The 25,007-nt window shown below is 39.3% G+C and overlaps 3 protein-coding genes across 3 annotated transcripts in view; 1 reads left to right on the top strand and 2 right to left on the bottom strand.

Moving 5' to 3' along the window:
• Positions 1 to 17,826, bottom strand: part of LOC145985826 (thyrostimulin beta-5 subunit-like) — a 35,188-nt gene extending 17,362 nt beyond the window's left edge. The window contains exon 1 of the mRNA XM_083119918.1: positions 17,696 to 17,826. The gene's annotated coding sequence lies outside the window, so the exon portion shown is untranslated. The remainder of the gene's footprint in view (positions 1 to 17,695) is intronic.
• On the top strand, positions 1,833 to 14,651 carry LOC145985559 (uncharacterized). The gene is made up of 2 exons (XM_083119630.1): positions 1,833 to 3,188; positions 14,601 to 14,651. The coding sequence occupies exons 1-2, from the start codon at positions 1,833 to 1,835 to the stop codon at positions 14,649 to 14,651; spliced, it is 1,407 nt and encodes a 468-aa protein (XP_082975756.1).
• A 2,375-nt stretch (positions 17,827 to 20,201) lies between the features above and the next one.
• Positions 20,202 to 25,002, bottom strand: LOC145985558 (thyrostimulin beta-5 subunit-like; the record flags this gene model as incomplete). The annotated part of the gene is made up of 2 exons (XM_083119629.1): positions 20,202 to 20,518; positions 24,937 to 25,002. Coding segments are annotated over 2 exons (327 nt in total), but the record flags the coding sequence as incomplete, so codon positions are not given.
• Between the last annotated feature and the right edge of the window lie 5 nt (positions 25,003 to 25,007).

Raw genomic sequence — 25,007 nt, 5'->3', positions numbered from 1 at the left:
TAATTGACATATATTTCATGACAATTTTATATATATAACCAAGGTTTCGGGTTTGGCTCCCCCCTCAAAAAAATCCTGGGTATGGGCCTGATTAGCAAGCTTTTTTAAAGTGCTGAAACATGAATCTCCTCTTAACAGATGCATTGTCTTGTCAATATTTTAAATAAAGAGAGAGTGCGAAACAAACCAAATGCAGATGAACGGAAAACCATTGGTATTTAATACAATGTAATATAATCCGTTGCGCAACAGCCCATGAAGGGCCTAGGCATGCTGATCATAATATTAAGACCTAAAACGGGACATCCCAAGGAGATCAGTTTCGACCCCTCCCCCACACCCTTCCTGAAAAATCGGTTAGACCTAACTATAAAATTATTGTTATTATTAACGTATTGTTATTATTTATTAATGGATGGATCGCATGCACTGGCGTACGCAATGGCGGGCTGAAGGGGCTACAGCCCCCTCCTAAGAAGTTTTTTTTTCAGTGTAAGAAATATCTTATTGTCTATGCCGCCACCCCAGAAAGCAGCTATGCACTATCCACCTTTACGATTCCAGCCCATCCCGAAAAAAATCCTGCTTACGCCAGTGTTCGCATGACTGATAGCTACATCATAAACAATTAATGAAATATGATCTCCTGTTGTCAAAAGGTAACTATGAATTTACATAGCGTTTCTCGTCCTTTCTGGTCATCCTTTGATGTTAGTCCTATGCTGAAGTTGAGTAATGCAAGAAGTATTTAGCAGAAGACTTAACCTTCTTGAAAGCAGCTTTACCTATTCTTCACCAACCGTTTATAAATCTATCCGAACACCTTACCCCACATATCAGACATACAACATTAGAATTTTCTTTTGGGTTTCGTTGGAAGCGGGCCCCGGCGCCCACCCAGCGTCGAATAACATGGGTACCTGGGGGAAGCCCTGGGGGGTAAAGACGGTCAGGGGCGTGATGCTGATCACATCACCCCCACTCACGACCGGATCAAGAAATTGTGGGGTGTTACCCCCACATCCCCTATACGCCTTCATGGCGTGGTGCTAAGCACAGGGGAGCGCTTTACTTCTTTTTTTGTTTACTTTGTGTCAAGACGCAGGAACTTCAAATTCTATTTGTAACTCCGTAAAGAAACTGTATGCTGCTTAATCACTGCTATACAAATAACGAAACACATACAAAACAATGCATCTTTTTCGCGTGAAATGTCTCTGAAATTTAGACTTACTATTCAAGATAACTCCTGGGCTGGGTTATCTTCCCAGAGGCAGAGCTGCATGCCACCAGGCGCGTCCCCAGGTTGCGGATAGGGGAACGGCCAGCAGATATGTTGGCTAGCTGGAAACAGTCGCGGACAAGCAGCAGCAGGATTGGAGGAGGCAGCGAGATGTGGAGTGGCAACTGCATCTCGGTAAATACTGCAAGGCTCCGATGAAAATCCTGCGATGTGGCGAGGAGAGCCGCCACTAACTAAGCTCAGCCCCTGCTGCCTTGCAGGGAGGGGAGGGATCCCCAAAGGCTAAGGGAAGGATACCCTGACAGAAAACCAAGGGTGGGGCAGACTCGTAAGGCATAGTGAAGCCAGCTGCCCTACGGGAGTAAACCCTAAACAAATCCTGGTCCTCCAAGAATGGGGGTTGGGCGTGGGGCCGACAACCCCATCCCACAAAAGGAACCACGTTACGAGACCTCAAAGAAATGTAGCCGGACAGATCTACCGACGACGGACTGGCGTGAACAATGGACAAGCGAATTATGGAAAGGGAAGGGATCTATATGTAGGGAGCTGGAATGTGCTATCTTTGTATAGGGCAGGTGCATTGAGGATGTTGCTGGATCAACTAAATAATTATAAGCCTGCGATAGTGGCATTGCAAGAAGTACGTTGGATCGGAAAAGGAGTTTTAGAAAAGAGAGAAGCAACTGTATTCTATAGCTGTGATGAAAGGCTGCATATGCTAGGAACTGGGTTTATAATACATAAACAACTAAAACATCTAGTGATAGGATTTAAAGCTATAAGTTCAAGATTATCGACATTAAGAGTTAAAGGAGAGTTCTTTAATTACAGTATAATCAATGCACATGCACCCACGGAAGTATCCACAGATGATGTAAAAGAAGATTTATATGATGCGTTAGAGAAAGCATTTGATGATTGCCCAAAAAATGACATAAAAATAGTAATTGGAGACTTCAATGCCCAGATAGGCATTGAAGACGTGTATCAACCAACAATTGGTAAACAAAGTATGCATAAAGTAACAAATAACAATGGTATGAGGCTAATAATGTTTGCAGCATCTCGGAATCAAGTAATAACAACAACTCTGTTCCAGCACAAGGATATTCATAAAATGACATGGAGAGCCCCGGATGGAAAAACTTACAATCAAATTGACCACATGCTGATAGATTGTAGACATAGATCAGATATCATTGATGTTAGATCTTTTAGAGGGGCTAATATTGATTCCGACCATTATTTGATTATGGGAAGGATTAGAGCAAGAATATCTAATAGTCGAAAAATGAAGGCGACTAGCCTGATTAAATTTAATGTCACGCAGTTAAGAAATCCAACGGTGGTTGAGAGGTACAGAAGTAAACTACAAGAGGGATTCGTCGGGATGAAACCGGCAGAAGTGGAAAATGTAGATGAGAGGTGGGATAGATATAAGCTGAGGATCAGTAATGTAGCAAAGGAAATACTTGAAACACAAAAACCAGTAAAGAAAGAAACGTGGTTCGATGAGGAATGTCAAAATGTAACCAAAGAAAAGAATGATGTATATAAGAGGATGCAGCAAAGAAGTGCAACAAGGAGAGCTAGGGATGAATATCAAGAGAAAAGAAGGATTGAGAAGAGAGTCCATAGGAAAAGAAAAAGGGAATGGATGAAGCAAGAGATGAAGCAGTTGGAAAGCTTGCATGTGCAGAAGAATGTAAGACAGATGTATAAGCTGGTAAATAATACAAAAGATGTTTTTAAACCAAGGACAACAGTCTGTAGAAATGAAACAGGCGATATAATTAGTGACACTAATGAAATTTTAGAAAGGTGGAGAAGGCATTTTAATGATGTATTGAATGGCAGTGCAGATGTAGCAGGTATGCTGGAAGAAGGATTAAATGAAGAAGAGGAAGGAGAAGAGGGCATAGAAAGTCCAAAGTTAGATGAAGTATGGGAGGCAGTCAAGATATTGAAAAATAGTAAAGCACCTGGTATAGATAACTTGCAAGCAGAGCTGCTTAAGCATGGAGGCGAGAGTGTCATTAGAGGCTTGAAGGAAATAATAAACATAATCTGGAAAAAGGGACAGATGCCAAGTGAATGGAGGACGGGTATCATAGTACCTATCCACAAGAAAGGGGACATGATGGAGTGTGCAAACTATCGTGGAATTACATTGTTGAACGTTGCATATAAAGTATTTGCAAGAATTACATATAAAAGACTACTACCATATGTAGAAAAGTGCATTGGACCATATCAATGTGGGTTCAGGCCAGGGAAATCTACAATTAACCAGATATTCACCTTAAGGCAAATACTGGAGAAAACGCTGGAGTTTGGGATAGGAACGCACCATCTATTTCTTGATTTTAAATCTGCATACGATAGTATAAACAGGACCCAACTATATCTGGCAATGAAAGATCTCGGAATTCCAATAGGATTAATAAGAATGGTGAGGATAACTATGGAGGGCTCTAATAGTAAGATAAGAGTAGGAGGACAACTCTCAGAACCTGTTGAAATAGAAAATGGACTAAGACAAGGCGATGTGCTGTCCTGTTTGTTGTTTAACATTGCCTTAGAGAAGGTTATACGGGAAGCTCGGGTGCAAATTAGGGGTACCATATATTATAAGTCAATCCAGATACTTGCATATGCAGATGATGTGGACATAGTAGGAAGATATCTACATGCAGTGGAAGAAGCATTTCTGGCCATAGAAAGGGAAGGAAAAAAGATGGGATTGGTGGTGAATGAAGGGAAGACTAAGTACATGGCAGCAGGCAAAGCACACAGATATAATCAATCACCGACCATAACAATGGCTAATTATACCTTTGATAGAGTGGATTCCTTCATCTACCTGGGTTCTGTTGTGACATATGAGAATGATTCACAGGAGGAAGTAAAGGCACGACTTATAGCAGCGAATAGGGCCTATTATGGACTACAGAGACATTTTAAGAGCACCATATTGTCCAGAACAACTAAGTTAATACTTTACAAGACACTGATAAGACCTGTATTGACTTATGCTGCGGAAACTTGGACCAGTTCAAGGAAAGATGAAGAGTTGGTAGAGACCTTTGAAAGAAAGATATTACGAAGAATATTGGGACCAGTATGTGAGAATGGAAAATGGAGAAAGCGATTTAATAAGGAGCTCTACGACTTATATCAAGAACCAACAGTTATTGGTGTAATAAAGGCGGCTAGATTAAGATGGGCAGGTCATGTGATGCGCATGAGTGATAGTGACCCTGCAAAGAGAGTGATGTTGGATAGCCCAGGTGGACAAAGGAAACGAGGAAGGCCTAAATTAAGATGGGTGGATGGAGTGGATGAGGATGTTCGGAGGCTCCAGTATAGAAATTGGAAAGTTGTGGCGAAAGGTAGAGATAGATGGAGACAAATCACAGAGGAGGCCAAGGTTCATCAGTGGACTGTAGCGCCATAAGAAGAAGAAGATTCAAGATAACTCCTAGATTTTTATAAAACGGTACAAATAGTGGTTTTTAATAATATGGACGGGACGACCGGGACACGCCTCTGAAACGGGACTGTCCCGAACGAAACGGGACGTATGGTCACCCTGGGTAATGTAGTAATAGGATGAACGCGGAATATATGTCGAAAAATGTTTGAAAATATGGAAGTTAAATGTAAAAATAATTAACATATGTGCTAAAAATATGAAATGTGAAAATAGCATATTTCGAACTTCCATACCACGATTCACGAAGATAATAAAAAGTAAAATTTGTCTCAGCATCTGTATTTACATATACGGTAAATCCGTTCCCTGCCCATAACCAAGTTATTTTATGTTGCTTTGAGTTCATATTTGGTACGTGTGTCAGTAAGCCAAATTTTGTCTATATAACCCTAACAGGATCTGATAAAATGAATACTGAAAAGGGAGAATGATCGGCGAGACAGAACGGTTCAGGCATGAAACTCAGGGGGGTTAAATAGAGAATGCTGCGTAAGAAAACGGGCTGGAACACTTCTTCCAAGTTCTTCTTGGATGTTTCTGTTGGTGGTCGTAATACTATGAAATATAGCTTAGGCCCGAGGATGTAGTTATGCTAATTCTTCTCTAATTGAATTGCTAATAGTGGGATTCATAAATGCAGATTTTCGGAATTAGAGAATTAGATGATTTTCAATAATGCGTCTGTGGAACAACAAATAACAAACCAATATTAATCACCTTCAGAGATAATGTTTTGAATTAACGACAAAGTCCTAATAATGGTACTTGCCAATTCGAGTTTTCTATTCATGTTCTGTTTTCTGTATTGTAGTTTGAACCTATACGGACGAGAAAAAAGTGGTTTGTGTAATCCCTTCATAAAGTTCCGACAATAATAATCTGCTTTCAAGGCACCGAGGGAAGAAGCGTGAAAGGAGAGAGATTAAATGTAAAATGAAGATAAAGGCCGGTTTAGTGGAAGGATAATACAAGCTTAAGATACCAACAATAACGTCATAAAATATGGACCATATCAGGGTGGCCTGCGTTAAGTAACTGGATTACAGAGAATGCATTTTGATCTCTGTTCGATGTTTTTCTTTGCACTCTTGCAGGCCAGTGAGAGAAAGATCCAAGGTGTTTCAGTAAACCTCTCCAATCTAACAAAATTGAACAGATACCATGTTGAATAAATTGATTCTTCAGCTATTGCCAAAGGAAGAACACATAGCAGGCCCACTTTTTTTCTTGCGTTAACCCGTTAAGTGTGCCTCCCTGATGGCGCAGTGGCAGCTTCGTCGCTTTGTAATCAAGGGTTTCCGTGTTCGATACCTTGTGGAGGCACATTGTGGTTCGGATCCCACTTTAAACTGTAGATCCAGTCCCGATTAGCCTTACTGTGCATAAAGTGGACTTAAAACACCAACTCAATCAATCAATGTGCACGAAATGTATTGGTGTACTTTAAACAAGACTTTGCAGAATATTTTGAAAAGTTCTCACGAGTTAGAAAGCATTCCAAAATTAAGCAAGTGAAAAAGTAAGGGTCATATCCTTTCAGTGCACAGTTGGTACAGATATTCTACAATGCAGTGTACCAAAAATGTACAAGAAGTTCCTTTTTTTAATGTAGTTTAAAACATGGCAAGATCCAGTGCGTACTTAAAGATGGGCTATCAAACTTAAGTAAGACCTCAACGAAGCTACACTACAAGCATTCATAGTTATAGTATAATTATCAACCCCTGTTCCTTCAAAGAGTTTGCATTTATAAAATACCTCCGTTTATTATTTTATGGATCTTTCGCACCTGTAACCCAATCGTCAAATGTTCAGGTGCAGCCGTTCATATGCGTACAGGTAATACATTTTTTTACCACGTAATGAAATTGTATATACGACACTGGCATGATGTCAACTGGAGTTCCCGCTTGTCGTAAAATACATATGAAAGGTTAAAGTTCTCGCCTTTTATGAGAATTGTCCGAGTTTCTAAGGAAAATTGGGGTTTGTATTGAGAAAAACAACAACTTGTGACCAATTAAAAAATATGAACTACTAGAAATGCTTACAAGTTAAAATAATATTATTATATCCCGCGAGTAAACCAAAAGGACGAAATTTAACATACTCAAATTTAAGTCGGGGCCTCCCCGATAGCGTAGTGGCTACGTCGTCGCCTTGTAATCAAGGGGTGCAAGGTTCGATACTCGACGAAGGCACATAGTGGTTCGGGTCCCACTTTAAATTGTAGGCTCACTCCAGATTAGCTTATCTGTGCACAAAATGAACTTGAAACAAAAACTCCAATTCAAGTCGTGGCAATCTTCTTGTCGGCCTCGTATTCAATAATGCCAACAGATGTCTTGGCAAGCCACATACAAGTAACGAACTTGCCGCTCCGGCCAGCTACGATAACGGTCATTTCTCTCTGATAGCCAGCGTCAAGCCTCACTGACTGGAACCTGTCGTGTAAGCAACTGGAATAATGATTACGCTCTGAGCTTCAAGTGCTGTTTTCAATATTTCAGCGTTGTGTTCCAGGGGCGGCGCGTGCCTTTTCAGTCAGGCAGGGCACATTTTTCTTTTGGGTGGGGAGGGGGGCAGTTAGCCTCTATATTCCTCTTTAAGGTTTTTGAGGGGAGTTCCTTGATATGGAGTAAGTAAATTGTTCGAACAATTTGGAATAAAATTAACATTCTGATCAAGATATCTCTCCAAAGAGCATTAAATACTCACCACGTAGGAATACGAAAAATGAGCAACATATGGAACAAAAATACATGAATAAAAAAAAACCCTCGAATACTGACGTCGCTTGCAGTAACTAAACTTTGGGTAGATACTGGAATGATTAGGAAAATGTTACACTGCAGTTTCTCTTCCATTGTCAATGAATTGAAAGGCGTAGATATTAAAGTTTCTACATGATTCAATGTCATATTCACCAAGTATCCAAGGACACCTTTTCCAGCATCCTTACGACAAGGTACGTGCTTATTTAAGTTGTAATTGTAACTATAATTGTGAAAAGTGGAAACATTACAAAACAAGCGGTTTGTGTAACGGGCTATCTGTTACGCAATTTGCCGGCACCTGTTGCATGACTGGGCCGGCAAGCGGCCGACGCTCTTGCGGTGTCATGCTGCAATAACCTCCCTGTATCAATGACTAAGTAGGAAGATGATGCAGCGTTAAGTTCAGTTACAACACTTTACATTGGCCATGTACCCCCAAAAAGTTCGTTTATACTTACGAAGATATTCTGCATGTCAAGTTGCTGGAACACCGACACAATTACACAAATAATTAAACACGTACAGTAACTATAAAATCGCGAAAAACTAATTATTTCATAAGCGACCAATACGCACAGACGGAACGCAACGCAAACTCACACACTAACTCAAATCCAAATCCGTATTACAATGGGAAGAAAAGAGGAAAGGAGGATCTTTTTGAAAATACGAGGGACTAGTTTGTGCAATAAAAAGTGTTGTCAACTTTTCAGGTCGCCGGAACAAGCGCGAAGAAAAGCATTCGAGGGATTTTTTTCTATCTTATTGCTGCAGGCTGGAAGAACGAATGAACTGCCTACCAAGCGTTGGGAACACTGAACGGTGAACGAGGCAAACATGAATGGACAGGGCACCTCGTTCACTGCCCAGAGACGGCTACGAATTTTGCGCTTTTCCATTGTGAGGGGACCGTCCCTTGCCTATGCTGTAAATGTTTGGATCAGTCAGTGACGTCACGTCTCCAGGGCAGAGCCGAAATTGGACTCTCTCCAACAGGACGGAGAAATATATTAACCTCGCACAGGGTGCATGTCCTGTAAGTCTGGTTGCAGCAACGTAGAGGTTGAGGGAAAAAACAAAAAAAATGTTTACGCGTATATACCGATCGTCTCTTCAGATGAACTTTTTATGTTAAAATTGTTGTGGGGCAGTGCCCTAGTTGCCCTTTATGTAGCATCGCCACTGTTGTGTTCATAGTGTCAACCATGGGTGTAACTTGGGACTTATCTTTGGAGGAGCAGGTACGAACTTGAGGCTTAACTTTGGGGGGGGGGGGGTCGAAAAGTTTTTCATCCTATAAAAATAGCGTCAAGAATTATTTGCTAAATAACTGTTACATTTGCAAAATCACCAATATTATTAGGCTTTTTATTACTTAGCTACTAAGGTCTCAGGATGTTAACAAAAGTATCCTTAAGTTGTATATTTTAACAAACCTGAAAATTTGGGGGGCAACTGCCCCCCTTGCCCCCATCAAGTTACGCCTATGGTATGAACTGAAAATTATTGTAATTAAGTGATTGAAGATATAGTAAAATTTTACATACTGAAACTTATTTCAAAGTGACGACCAACCCCATTAATTCCGTCTATTTAATACTTTTTTATAACTAAATTTAATTAAGATTTTTCAAAAATGAAATCCTAAAAATGGCCTGCACATTTCTCATGTCAGTAGATGCGCCGCAATGCGTCTGTAATATAGGCAGAAAGAACGTAAATAAGTTATTTCAACAAGCAGCCGCCACTATAACAAGTGGTAGGTATGAGCCTTAGGGGCACGTGTAAGTATGTTTTTAAATGTTTTGTTGAAGAATATTCCCCCAAGGCATTTGCATACTGATCACGCCACTGGCACCGGCTATAGTGATGTCCTTCAATGATGATCAAGTTCCTTTCTTTAATATCCAGATGTGACGTCAAAAACATAACAAACAAATCCCCTGTGAATATCCTTACAACAAAACCCGCCGAACCGAGCGTCGTCTTGTAAAAGTTTAGGCATGGCAATGCCAATCCACTCATCCCTACTGCCGCAATTACCAGAACAAAATGGAAATCAGATGATGAAGTACTTAAAACACGCTAGTGACATAGCAGTCCATGTTGAGAGGTAAAAATATTTCTTCCGCGCCCCCCTCTTATACCACCCCTACCATGATGAAGGATGTACATTATATATGATTAACATCGCTTAAACTAATCTCCTCCCGTTAAATTTATTTGATAGTTGCGCTATCAATATTTCATATTGGTCTATTGTAATGAATTTCCTTCTTTTTCTTGTTATTTTACGTCATTTTCTATACCTCTGCGGTTGCTCGCAATGTTTTCGGCCGCCGTGACGAAGTGGTTAGCACATCACGCTACGACACCAAGGGTCCCGGGTTCGAATTCTGAGCATGGATGTTTGTGACTGTCCATTCATCAATTTCATCATATCATCAATCATCCCCATTCGCAATTTAGCCAAAAGTGGCACAATAAACGAAGTAAAATAAAGCAAATCAATCAATCAATACTCGCAAAAATAGTAAATTGATGGAATAGATTATCTTACCTAGGATTCAAAGCTAGGACCCGCGGCTTAGCAGCGACATACTCTAAGCACTCCACAAGAGAGAGGGCACGCTTCTGTGACGAAGTGGTTAATATTAATATCATCACTCATTCTCATCTTCGCGATTAGCTAAAAAGTGGCAGCAAAGCAACGTAAATTAAATCAAAGAAATAATAATAAAAAAAATCCACCAGAGAGAGTGGACCAGCCAATGGGGCTTGTCAGGCAAAGCTAATTGTAGGTGGCAGCACGATAGTTGTGTCCTTGCTCTTCAGACAGGTATCTGTTCTTCCATTTAAATACATGGGGAATTCGATGCTGGACTGTTATGAAATTACAATTTTAAACTAAGAAAGTATGTGGGAACACGATAGATGAAAGTGTATTAAAACCTGGCGTCGTAGCGCGATGTGCTAACCACTCCGCTACGGGGGCCGGCTCTCAAATAACTCGAAAATGTTACTTTTGTATGATAGTAAGAGGTAGGTATATTAAGTGCGACTGCACTCCAGAAAATATTTCAATTTGTTTTCTTTACTTCAGAATAAAACACTACATTTCAATATACTTATTTGACAAAGCAGCTATTTTCGTTCATAAAGTCTTCACAATGCTTAAAATTTCCCAATTTCCCCCCGACTCTTGACAAGAAAAGCTCACCAGGTTAGGCAGCGAGAGCCCGGGGCACCTCTGGCGCAGTGAACTCCCTCTGCTGTATTCTTCCCGTGAGCTCGACGGAAGAAGCCGAAAAAAGCAAGGCGAAAACTGAGAATCGGAGCACGTGCCCTTCCGAAAGAACACTCAACAGATGGCAGCAAATGTTCGGAGAATGCCGATATCGGCCGAGGTGCGAGGTATTTTATTTTTCGTTTCGCTTAGCTTCTGTATTGGGGAAAAGTAAGCAGTTGTCTTGATATTATAATGCAAGCACTGTTTGCGTGTATTGTTATAGTAATTCCTAAGATCTTCGACGTTTTAGCCTAATAGCCCATCTTTAATTTCCAATACATTTCGCCAAAAATTAGGACGCAAACTTCCTCAACAACATTACAAATAGTTGTCGCACACGCAAAGCCTTGCATGGCGAAAGTTTTATGATTTAAAACACTATATCACCAAAATGAGCAGATTTACACTTAACATCGACATTTAAAATTGTTGCTTAATCCTTCAGATAATGTAGACAAGTCAAAAAGAAAGAAGACGAATGATTGATTGATTGATTTGGTGTTTAGGTCCATTTTATGCACAGTAAGGCTAATCGGGACTGGACCTACAATTTAAAGTGGGATCCGAACCACTATGTGCCTACAAGAAAGAAGACGAAGACACTGCTAGTAGAAACTAATATTTTATATTTATCTTGTCACACATGTAAGCGAGTATGTATATCGAAAGGAAATTATAATTGTTATAAACTCCTACAGGTAAATTTTAAAACAATAATTTTAAGTTTCGCGAATTGCTTGATTGATTTATTTGCTTTATTGTATTTCGCTTTTTGTGCCATTTGTGGCTAATTTGCGAAGATGGGGATGAGTGATGATATGATGAAATTGATGAATGGACACTCACAAACATCCATGCTAACCACTGCGCCACGGTGGCCGGTTCGCGAATTGCAATTCGCATCATGAAGTTTGAGCATTGCCAGAGACTTACTTACCAAACTGATGTGAAATTACAAATGGCTTATGAAATTAAAAAAAAAAAAATCAAACATATTCGTCGATATCATGGTTAGTGGAAATGGTGGAAGTTAATTCTTACGAACAGGCAAAATAATTTCCAATGAGGAGAGAAGTAAGGCATTTCAATAATTTAAACGGGAAACATGTATTGTTTACCTTAGTAATGTTTCCTTGTTTTTGAGGGCAATGACAGACAAGGAGGGGGAAAACTATAATAATTCACAGTAAATGAAAATTGGCCTGTGTTTTGTTAATGGATTTTCGGTGAGCGTTCTGGCGGACTGGCTAGCACAGTACAAGGTCCCAGATTCGTATACTTCATAAAAAATGAATTATTATAATTATTCATATTTCTTATTTTACTTTACTTTATTATTTTTTCCTTGTACTCTAAAATTTATTAACGAAATATTTTCTGACTTCACTAGAACAGTTCTGTACCGTTCAAATTTGTGTAACTAAAATATAAATTATATTTATACAATAATGGAGGAAAGTTTTTTTAAAAAAGCAGAGGAATCCTTAAACATTCCCAGTAAAGACGCCCAAGGTTTATTTTATTATATATATATATATATATATATATATATATATATATAATAACCCATGGCGCGACAGCCCTCAAAGAGCCTTGGCCTATCTCCCGACTGCCAGTCTCCCTCCCACAATCCTACCTAGAGGTGTGGAGTTCTTCATCCGGTAATGGGGTGACATGTGGTCAGCATGTGTTCTTTCTGAATTAGTGATTGATGTATCAATGATTCACAATTGGGAGGTCGTGGGTTAAAATTTCGTGGGTCGACATTCTGAGGTTATCCGTGGCCTCCTTCAGTCACTCCCGATGGATGGTGGGGTGATACATTTGATGAACGCCGCTTACCACTTTCTAGGGCTTTCCTGCGTTCTGTCTTCTGTCATAACGTCCAGATGAATGACGTTAATCAAATCGATCAGCATAGGTTTTTGTAGCCTTGTTTAAAACTTGGTAAACAGTGATATGTTTTTGCGTGTATTGACGCAGAATAGTTGATAGTTGTTGGTAGTGTCAACTTGAAAAGTTTCATCTCTTAATGTTTATTAAATTTGCTTACTATTTTTGTCCTCAGAAACTCTAGACAAATACCGAGATAATCTTGTTACTTGGCTACTGTAGGGCACTCTAAAAACGGAAATCATAGCTTCGGTTCTTGGTTCAAATTTCGCCTTCTTGTATGCTCAATTAATCTGTTGTCCACATTTACCGTTTTCTTCTCTGTGATTGTTCTCAATGTGTTTGTTTCCCCCTGTCTTGGTGGGAAGGGGTAAAATTTTCTGTGATTTTAGGCTGGGTGTGAACACGGGGGGGGGGGGTAAATTTCCTCTGCTCCTTCCCTCTCTCTGTCTCCACATTCATTATATCTGGCTCCGTTAGTTAAAAAATTGTCTTCGAATTGTCAGTCTTTCTAAGGGTCCCTTTACACATGCCACTGGATGATTCCATTATAGTTCCACAAATGCGCCATTCGGTGGATCCATCTCCTGACGTAAAATGCATATCTTACTGTGGAACAGGTGTATTGTCGCAGAGCACACAAACGCGCCACTGAATGTCGACACTAAGTGTGTCTTTGTAGATAGACGTTAAGAGCCAGAAATCGATTATATCAGACTTGTTGATATATGATTTGTAATTTTGGTTATAAGTCGCTTTCCAACTTATTGACGTTAATCGGGACGATAGGCACGAATGGAAACTGATGAAACTGAAGGAACTAACACAATGAAATGTTTATTTTTTTTTTTGTAGTATAGAAAGTATAGCTTTAAAACGCGCTGTCATTGACCATGCTATTTTAGGCAGGCTGGCTGATGCCTCTTCGATCACCAGTCTATTACTTTTAACACGCTCTGTTACACCAAATACGTATTTTATAGAATTCCTTTGAACCTTCGTCAGCCACCTTCCGAAAATGAATCTCCAGCCAAAAGAAAATAACCAAAGCAAATATTTTCGTTTTTCTGCAGGATAAAGAATGTAAGAAATGAATTTTGCAATCACTAAAAGTATCAACCGAAATTAGGCCATTTAGTTATTATCCGCGTGGTCTTCTCGAATACGTACGACACGCAGCGTTATTGTGTTTCCGTCAGCTACCCGTAACATTACCATCAATATATCCTGAGCCATCTTGTTGGCGAAATCATAACCCAGTCGTGAAATGTTCTGTTTCTTAGTTCCGCGTTGTGTTTGGATAATCCTTTGTGCTTTCTATTGCATCTATTCCATGTATTCATTCTGTGACACATTCCACCTGAGGAGCTATAAAAGGAACATTGAATAAACAATTTCCACAAAGAAATAGGAAAATGTATTGATTTACAACTAAATATGTGCTTTGTACCGAAAATATAGACTAACATCACCGTTTATGATCTCATGGGAGCCAAGAGATCATTTCAAACTTTTTCGATACATCACTATTACAAGGATTAGTTGAATGCACTAACGTAAACGTAACAAATAAACATATTCTTCTTTGTGGACATGCATGAGCCCTCAAAATAATATTTAGAACACTTTAGAAGACATGAATGGCATGCCCTGTCGTTAAAAATAACGTCGTCAAGTACAATAAATAACTGGAAAACAAGTTGTAAAATGAAGCCGCAGTTGCTCAGCGTTTGAGTGGCCCACTCACTTTCTCATGATGGAAAGCCCCTTTTCAAGCCTTGACCTCACAAGAAGGGGCTGTAAGCGTCAGGGGTCTTCTTTAAATGTACTCTCCCAGCATGCGTATGGAGCGAATGAGCAAAATCTCAAGATAACCACTGAACCTACTCTTTCTTTCAGGTTGTATTGGTTGTAACCAATAAGCAAGAGAAACGGGAGTGTCAGGATTGATCTTCGCTGAAGGCACTCGAATGTCAACGTTTCTTCTACGTGCGCTGCATTTGTGCAAGCTAGCGAGGATCTGGCGCATATACCCACAGGCAGTGTAATCCTATATGGAGCTCGTGCTCGTTCATATGTGTTTGTTCATTGATTGATCAGGTTAATGTCACTTCGCTTTTATGCCCACTTTTGGTTAATCGCGATGATGATGATGAATGGTGATAAAATGAAATAGATAAGCGAGAACCACAAGCACATGGACACCACGCAACACAAGTCTCAAGTAGGATTGTACCGGCTATGGGTGCAGACACCAAAGCTTCCTTAGTCTGCAAAATGAAGTCCAGGGCGTTGAACATGGAAGTGAGGTTGGCATTTAGGTGTCTATAGAAAGGGTCATCCCTTACACCCCAGGATGAGTGATGATGTGATGAAATTGGTGAAGGGACAATCACAAATAACCCCCATGCCAAGGCCGGAATTCGAACTGTCGATGTAGCGCGATGTTCTAACCACTCCACCACGGAGGTCAGCATTATATGTGCTTGTGATTGTTCCTTCAATCTAATCACCATTCATCCCAGTTGTCAATACTAGGCGAAAATGGCGCAAAAGCGCCGTAAAATAAAGTAAATCATTATCGCAGAGGAAAAATAATTGTATTAATATCTTCGAAGGAGAAGATATCTGTATTTACTTCGTGAATTGAAGAGGATGTAGTGCATTTCCAATTTTAAAATTTTCTCAGAACTTTTTAAAAATATTGTCGTACCCTTTCCCCATCTGATAATATATTGTATCATTATTATTATCAAATGTTGTGTGGTAGTATTCGAGCTTAATTTTAAATAGGGAAAATTGCCCTCGGAGGATGACCTCGTTAAGTAGTCAACCCATGTTCTCCGAGCGTAGGTCCATGTCCGAATCCCGGTCGGGACATGAACATTTCTTTCCGTCATTTCATCTAATCATCGTTCATCCTTACCGCCATGATTAGCATAATGAGGCAGGAAAACGCGTAACTGAAGAGAAATGCAAATAAGAAATCATACTGATAATTCCACTAGCTGCATGTCAAAACTTTACTGATGACTAGGGAGTGGAAGTTGATGAAATGTCATCTTTTTTCTGACATCTCGGACACGATGCACACATTAGATACACACAATATTAAACTTCGTCTAAAACCCAAAAAAGGTAATTTTCAAGTGCATTTTTTGCCAATTTTCAGGTTTTAGGTCATTTCCCCGATTTCCGGCATGTTTCAGTCATTTTTCGCAATATTCGGTGTATTGTTTCGTCATATTTTGTCACTTCTTTCATTTTGGTAATATTCTTGATTCAGTGTATACGACGTTTTCATTAAATTGTTTTAAAATTATTCGGTTATTTCTATTGGAAATCCTCGTTACATATGTTAATGGAATGTGCATGTGGTATCATTTGGCGCCTTTTTTTAAAAAGCAAGATTGCATTTTGTTTAATTTCTTTTTCATTTCAATTTTTAACCTGAAACTCACAAATTTAATGGTCATTGTTTGCATTTTTTACATCATTTTTTCCCATTCTTTAGGACATTCTATAGGCCATATACCTATATGTTTTAGGGCATCCCTACTGATGACATATAATCATATAAGAGTAAGTTTATTCTTTTCGTAAATGTCCATCAGGTGTTTAGAAAAGTACACAGTTGTCGTAAAACAATTTTTTTAAAGTTCATTTTGTGTTTAGAGATTAATCCGAATTGTAGCTACTTTTTAAAGTAAAAACCAAAACACTGTGTGGCTTCACTTGGAATGCAACCCAGCACCTCTAGATTATAAGAGAACAGCGTTATCCACAACGCTAAGATGGAGGCTCCCGTTTCACAAACTCCAGTACTCCATTGTGGTTGTACCTTGATTTATTAAAAAGATATATGGGTACAAATAAAGGTGCGTACAATTAGTATGAGTTTTTAGCTCAACAAATCATGATAATCTTATTGAGGAGGTAGAGAGTTCCATGACTTCTCGATTACAGGTTTATGACCGATAGTGCCCCGTAAGTACTTTTATGTGCAGGTAGGGACTGGGTCTACAGTTTAAAATGGGATCTGAACCACTACGTACTTCCACTGGCGATCGATTTGTGGAGAAACGAAGGCGCAATCAAGGAGGTCCGTATTAAACTAATTAACTAACTCTAAGGCATTCATAAACCCGAAGGTTTATTACCGCAGCAACATTTCTTTTCCAACAAGACCCCTGTAAACTTTTCTGTCTTCTTCCGTGCGTGCAGCATAGCAGCTCATCGAAGCCTTCTTGATTTAATTATTCTAATAAAAAATCAGCGAATGAAATAGATTATGCGGTATATGCAGTCCGTATACCCCGTTTGAATACATCGCTACCTCAATGTACAGTATTGCTATTGTTTATTAACTTTTTGAAGGGACGCAGATCAAATATATTAAAGAAAGTTATAAAATATTTTACTTAAGTGACATTTAGTAGTTTGTAACATGTTAAAAATACCACCAAGAAGAAAAAAAAGGATGCTGGATTTCTTCACCACTATCTTGAACTTTACAGATATTGACGTTTAAATTATACTTTATGCTCAGACATTCTAATTAGGACTGGAGCTACAGTTTAAAGTAGGATCCGAAACATTAGTCATCCTTTACCGGTAGTCAAACACTTGTTGCAAATCGCGCTACGACGCCAGGAGTTCCGGGTTTGAATCTCGGCCGAGGTATGTGAGTTTTTATGAGTGTATCTTCATAAATTTCATCATACCATCCTCATCGTCGTGATTAGCTAAGAGTGGCTCAAAAGCTACGTTAAATAACAAAAACCAAACAATGAAACCCTTGTTTACGACGCAAGAACATTAGCCAATTTTACTTGAATTCAACCTTTCTTGAATTCGAACTACATGCCAGAGTTTTGGTATTAAACAGCTGGTCATTGTCCAGCCGTAAAGATGCATCAACAGCTCCAATAAAAATATGAACTAGCAATCCTAAGTAACTATGCAATAATAATTAAGTAATCCTTATTACTCACGTTGTTTCCTTAATGGATTTTGCAGTTGAGTCTCGATCGTTGTCTCCCTAGCTTCCGGGGCGGGATGTCACTTGACGCTTTTCATTTCCACATGACAACGGACGCCTCTCGTTGCTGGCTGCGCTGAAAGATCGGCGCGAACTAATGGGAACATTTTATATGAATGATTCTGGAAAACGACGTGTTTCGCCAATGAGGCGCATGCTCCCGGAAATGCGCTTCCGGTTGGTCGATGCATCCCTGAGGCGCCTGCATTGGCGTTTCCAGAAGTTTGCGTGGGTGGAAGATGCAACTTCGGGGCACTTTTTTCTTTTCCGGGGCGCAAATCCGAGGGGCTGATTATCCAGCGTGTGGGTGGGCTGTCCTTCCGCAACTCCTACACAACGCCTGTATCTTTTTACCCCTCTATTTACACCGCCTTAACACATGCAGAGACCTAATCAGATTATTTTTTTATCTGCCAATCCTTGTCTCCAAGTTTCAAGTCATTAATAATTCAGTAGAATTGCCCAGGCTACTAAATTTTCTGCTGCAACCCCACTTGGACGTTTTATTATGCACTCATTTATTACCTGACCACTAATAAGCACGTGACTAAATAGTTTTTCGATGTATGAACATAGGTCGATATTAACACATTGGAATTGTCAATTAAATCGATAGAAAAAGACATATATAGTCTATACCGATAATTTTGTTAAGGATTTCGGTAACATTTACTGCCGTTAGTCTTGCGTCAAAAAGAGAAAATGAAGATGTTGCAGTCGTAATTCATTATTTCAGTATATTGTATCTTACGATCCCTGAATTCCAGTAGGTGTAGTGTATTTATGGTTAACTGTACCTATTATTACCTTATGTTAAAAATTATGTAAAACTAACAATTGCCATCCACTTTATTTCATTTATTTTCAACATGGATTAAAGAAGTAAAGAAAGGCAGACCTAATGCTAGGATAAACGTAATAAAGCAATACTAGCAACTATTTCAATTACGTAAAAGGTTATTATAAGAATCTTTATCTTGTTTTTAAATGTTCAAATATGATTGCAATCGATACTGTAGATGATTAGATTGGATTGCTTTGGTGTTTTAAGTCCACTTTATACACAGTAAGGCTAATCCGGACTGGACCTACAGTTTAAAGTGGGATCCGAACCACTGTGTGCCTTCACCGGGAATCGAACCCGGGACCCGGTACTGTAAATGAATCCGTTAAGAATTTGAACAGTGATCTTAAATTAACTTTATGAAATAATATTTCTAAACGCGGAGGATTAAAATTTATGAGTAAAATATAAACAAGAATCAAAGCAAGATTAGAATAGGATTAAATATTCTAATCAAATAATTTGCTTCATGTACCATAACATTGTGTATAATGTTTGCACATATTAAGTATAACTATACTTCATGGCTCAAAGTGCCCTTTCTTAAAACACTTTACATCTGTTCTAAGACGGTTATCGTTACTTTAGATATTACTCTTACTATTAAACTGACAAATGGGTCAATCGTGAACATTTTGTAGAAAAGTTATGTATCTTTCGGTACACCAAATCACATGTTGGACATAATTATGTCAGTTGTTGATTTTCTATTATTTAACTGCCATAGATTTTAGATCAATATTCTTGATATCACGTTATATTAGTATTAGATAGCAGTTTCTCTCCTATAGAAAAATGTATGTACCCAGCTTGTACAATTTCCGAAGAATCAATATCCATCAATCGGATTCGACTGTTGACTAGAACGTAGTAATCATAAAAAAAATCAACAATATAAATATCGCACAAAGTTGTTACCAGTATTTTGCAGAGCTTTCAATTCACCGAATTCCACATTCATAGCTTCAATGGTTTTGCAGATATCACAATATTGAATATAAATTAATTTGATAGCAGTGTACTTTTGCCATTGCTGAAAAAAATTGACTATATCTTGAAGCCTGGTATGTGTGTAGGTGTGCATGTATGTTTGCTGGTTATTTACCGTCACTTTTACATCTCTTGAGAATAATCGCGACGATGAGGTTGAATGATCATTATTGGTGTGTTTCACCTACGTCACGATCTGTTGCATTGTGGTTTCGAGCAGCCATGATTGAGGCCAGTTCTTGTAATCATACGGAGTTCAAGCGAGCGGGCGGGAGATACAAACACAGAGATTCGTGATTTAAAGCAAGCGTGCAGTTGGTGCAGATGGAACGAACGCTACGTGGTGTATATTTCATTACAAACGACAAATAAAATTGGCCGCAAACATGGCGGCTGTGCGCATCTTGACGTTACATGAAACCCACCTATACATGAAACACAATCACAGACAAACACATTGGGGGAACCACACCTTGGACTGGAAAGGTGAGATCGTGAAGAATGTTATTTGAATTTGGAAGTGGAGGATCATGGTTATTGTTCAGGTAGAGAAAAAATACTTTTATCGAATACATTTTATTTTTTGTTCATTAAAATTGAACGTACACCTTCGAGTGATTGCTCTGCACAAGATATCTATCCCATCAGCTGTTTGTTTCTCATTCATCTTTCAGTTGAACTTCAGAGGCTAGGCACCAGCTTCACTTGGGGCCACGCAGAGGGCCCTGCCATCACCACCCGCGACTTCCTGCCTTCACAGCTCGCCTCAGAGGACTTGCAGATCTCGCACTTGCACGAGAGGGCCTCGTAGAAGTGGAAGTTGCTGGTTCCGGGTTCGACTCCCTCCTCGCAGTACCTCAGCTCCACTTCCTTCACTTTTCTCTCGGCGTAGATGCAGACGGGGTGAAAGGAGCGCTTGTAGGGGAACCGCCAGTCGGGCACCTGGAACACGCAAGTCAGCATTAAAGCAAGGTTATTTGAGGTTTCTTAAATCTTTCTCGATACTTTTACCGTTTTTCCACACAAATCGGTAAGAACGAACCTGCATCTACAAATTGTTAAATAAAGAAATATATACTTCAACAACACAATTTCTTCCTTTCGTTTATATTGGTTACAAGATAGTAACCACAGTTGTTGCTGTTTGTGATTGTTAGTTTAGTTTCGTTTTCTATTATTTTGTTTTCTTTGGTTCCAATGTGCCTGACTGCCTGGTGGAGACCTAGCCTCGGTTTCCCGCTCTCTGAATAACTGAATACGTAGGCTCTGAGGTTGACACAGCCTCCCATTAAGGGAGAACCATGGAGGATAGAGCCATAGGGAACGTGATAATGATCACATCACCTTCAATATGGTCAAATTCTATAACATGTTGACTCATATCTGCATACGTCGTATTTGCTGTGTGGCCTCCCCATAAAGTGTAATGAACATGCTTCGCCCCTTGTGGGTACGTACTTAAATGTTATTTTCCACGGCTACAGGTATCTTAATCTCAAGGGGGATAGGTTCTTTATTTGAGAATTCCAAATAAGAAAGCGTTTTATAGCCAAGAGGATATAGTTAAATGCGGATCTATATTCTGAGAACTATACAAAATACAGAGAATATATATATATATATGTATAACCGAAAAGGCTTCTTCTCCTTTGGTTATCAAAAAGGCTTCTTCTTCTTTGATTATCGAAAAGGTTTCTTCTTCTTTGACTATCAACAAGGCTTCTTCTTCTTTGATTATCGTAAGGCTTCTTCTTCTTTTATCAAAAGGCTTTTTCTTCTTTTAATATGGAAAAGGCTTCTTCTTCTTTTATTATCAAAAAGGCTTCTTCTTCTTTGATAATCGAAAAGGCTTCTTCTTCTTTTAATATGGAAAAGGCTTCTTCTTCTTTTAATTTATTATCTTTCTTTTTTAAAGCGTAATCTTATTTATGCGCTCGCTTTCCCCGCTTCTTTGGCAAACAATACAATCTATACTTGTATAAAGAGTAGGGTCGACTAAACTGACAATAGCGCCACCTCCTATTTAACGACCAAAGGGGAATAACCAGGATCGCTAATAACAAGCGCTACCAATGGCCCAGTGCGACTAATAAAGAGCGCAACCGAAAAGTGCTTCGGGGCGTCTAATTTGACACAGCGCCACCGGGGACAAACAACCAAAACACTGACGATGTTCTCATCGTCAGAGAAATAAAAAGAGATAGATTTCTGAATTCGTTCGCTTACTTAATAACTTTCCTAAACGTTTCATATGCGGCCATATTCTTAATTCTTTTAATTTACTATATACAACATTCTATTTACTTCTTTTATAGTATTTGAACTCTTCTTTTATATATTTCTCAATTTACTATAATATATATAATCCCTCTTCTCCGCTCCAAGTTTTTTATAATTTCCTTTGCTCCTCTTTATATAGCGTGCTGCCATCTCTCGTCGATTCCGAGAAACCATTCCTCCTTGCAACTTTCATTGTGTCATCGAAACTGGCACGTGACAAACATGGGGGAACGTTATCTTTGGTCAGAAAATTAGTCAATTACATTTGAATATAAGAAAGGAAAAGAAAAGCTTAAATAAAATTTGAGTTTATTTTATTTTAAGAGAGGGTTATGCTTATACAATAGTGAAACATTTCAATTACTATAACGATGTTTTACGTGAGAGAAACATGAAAGTTCCAATATCGTTCACTCTCCACTTCACCAACTTGATTCTTTAAAGTTTCAAGGGAAACGAATTGAATTTTGAGGGAGTTGGGGGAGCAGCAAACATCACCCGAGATTTCCTTCCCTGGCAGCTTGCCTCTGAAGATCTGCAGGTAGAACACTTGCAGGAGAGGGCTTCGTGGTACTTGAACTTATTGGTTCCTGGTTCGACTCCCGCTTCGCAGTACCTGAGATCAGATTCCCTCAGCTTTCTCTCGCCATATATGCAGATGGGGTGGTGGGAGAGTTTATACGGAAAACGCCAGTCCGGAACCTACAAGACATTGCAGTGTTAATAGTGGCCGAACCACACGATTTTTACATACATAATATCTTAATGGTTATGGTATGTAGTGTTGAAGGACAAACGCATTTTGACATTTTTATTTCTCAATTTCTGCCTTCAGTGCCCTCGATCACACTTGAAATCTTTTCTCAGATATTTACAACGACATCACCCTCACTCTAACATCATTGTTTGGAGTATCAGTCCAGTGAAATAGTAATAATAATAATAACTACTAATAATAACGCACGTAGCACCTTTGAAAACGGATTTTGATTAAATATGCACGAATACAAAAGTATCATTTTTAATGTGATATATTATTTATTGTGCCTAACAACTACCGTGCGTTCGTTTTGACTCCTGGTCGAGATAGCGCGTGACTGCAGAACGGCGAGGCACGGCGCAGACTACGAGTGGTGCCAACTCAGCAAAATTAAGCTAAAACAAATATGCCAAACTATTTTTACTGTGTAGATTGTCGGTGCCGGCTCATATCAGTTTATCAGTGGTTCATTTGATTTAATCCGGTCTTTGAAAATGCGTGCGGTTAGCGGATCGTAAACTGTAGTATTACGCACGCGCGTTAACGCTTATAACGAAGAAAAACTACTGGGCGAACGACTTCATTTTCTGAATGCGACATCAAACAGTGCCCTGTTTTTTTTTAAAAGCCGAGTGGGGAAGGGGGTTATTTTGTTTATCGCACAACAATCACTACGAGAAGGCAATCTGATAACACGCTTGCCTGTGTTCCCTTTTAAAGCACTGAAATGTTCTTGCTCTTTACTCTTGGCTGGATATTTTTGAAATGCAAAAATCAAATCATGCCGGGTCCAACGAAATACACAATGTGCTCTGGAAAGCCCCTTAGAGGACACGCCAGAGAAATTGTTTACAATGTTGTTGTTTTTTTTTTGTTTGATTTAGCTTATTTTACTTCGCGTTTTGTGCCTCTTGGCTAATTTGCGAAGATGGGGATGAGTGATGAAATGATGAAATTGATGAATGGACATTCACAAACAACCAAGCCCGACCGGGATTCGAACCCGGGACCCTTGGCGTCGCAGCGCGATGTGCTAACCACTCGGCCACAGGGTCGGGCACAATGTTGAAACATATTTGCGAAATCAGGAGGAGTTACATAAACTTAAGTATAATTTTGTCGAGTCCACAAGCGCCGCCATGGGAGTATCTAAATGGATGGTTTCTCAAGTTTTAAAAGAATTGGATTGGATTGATTTGTTGTTTTTAATCCACTTTATGCACAGTAAGGGTAATCGGGACTAGACCTACAGTTTAAAGTGGGATCCCAACCACTATGTTCCTCCACCGGGAATCGAACCCGGGATCCCTTGATTACAAGGCGACGACGCTACCACTGCTCCCTCGGAGAGTTCAAGTTTTAAAAGAAGGAAAAGAATCGTTGGCGAAAGGTGAGCTGAAGTTCTGTACTCCCGACAGGTAGAAAACAGCCCAGGAAAAAACGAATACAAATTTCGTTCAAAATCCTCAGACCATTCCGCTCCCTCCAGGTTGCAACACTGCGAACCAACGTCGCTGCGGAGAATAGAGTGGGGAAATGTGGTGTGAGCTGCGCAACAGCTATTTCCAGCGTCTTGTTTTTAACCTTGTCAAGTTTTTTATAGCACATCACTTCCATACGCTCAACGGCTATCAAGAACATAGAAACAAAATTGAAGATTGTCAGATATTATCTAATGATCATGGGGTATACGTTTTCAGTTGTGTGAAAAATATGCTCCAGTAATAAAAAAATGTGATATATTCTAAGTTATGTGGTTGCATTTAGCTCTTATCTTTATTATTAAGTTAAATAAAGGCTATTGAAAATAACACAAAAATGTAATTTTTTATGGTGTCAGGTCTGATGTAGGAGCTTGTTCAGCTTTTTTTCAGCATATGACAGGCATAAATCATTTCACGATCAACATTCACATCTCAAACCGTATTTCTTCTGGAGAAATATAAACTTTAATATTAAAATTGACATTTTCAGTAACCAGATCATGGTTGGTGCATTTTTCGTCCGACGAATTCTTAAACCTGTATTTTTTCCACCGGCCCCCGTGGCGGAGTTGTTAGCACATCGCGCTACGACGCCAGGGGTCCCGAGTTCGAATCTCGGCCTAGGGATGTCTGTTTGTGAGTGTCCATTCATCAATTTCATCACATCATCACTCATTCTCATATTCGCAAATTAGCCAAAATTGGCACAAAAGCGAAGTAAAATAAAGCAAATCAATCTATCTTATTTCCCTTCCCAAGCATAAAAAGTAACATGATGATAAAGTTGTTGCAAATAAAATTCTACATAATCAAAATATCAATGGCTGCATATTTACCTCATTCGAGTCGCACCTCCCCCAGCAGGAGGTCACGGTGATGGAGTCCCAGCAGATGCGCCCGGAGGGGT

This window comes from Lepisma saccharinum, chromosome 3 (assembly GCF_977018435.1).
Source record: "Lepisma saccharinum chromosome 3, izLepSacc3.1, whole genome shotgun sequence".
NCBI classification, from domain to species: domain Eukaryota; kingdom Metazoa; phylum Arthropoda; class Insecta; order Zygentoma; family Lepismatidae; genus Lepisma; species Lepisma saccharinum.
The sequence above is the reverse complement of the archived record's forward strand: the minus strand, read 5'-3'. Positions and strand labels throughout refer to the sequence as shown.

What these genes read in the sequence shown, in the direction of transcription:
- LOC145985559 (XM_083119630.1), top strand. Translation starts at nt 1,833, where the DNA reads ATGTTGCTGGATCAACTAAATAATTATAAGCCTGCGATAGTGGCATTG. An exon ending in AAAGTCCAAAGTTAGATGAA is followed by an intron (nt 3,189 to 14,600) that starts GTATGGGAGGCA and finishes TCTTTCTTTCAG; the next exon opens with GTTGTATTGGTTGTAACCAA.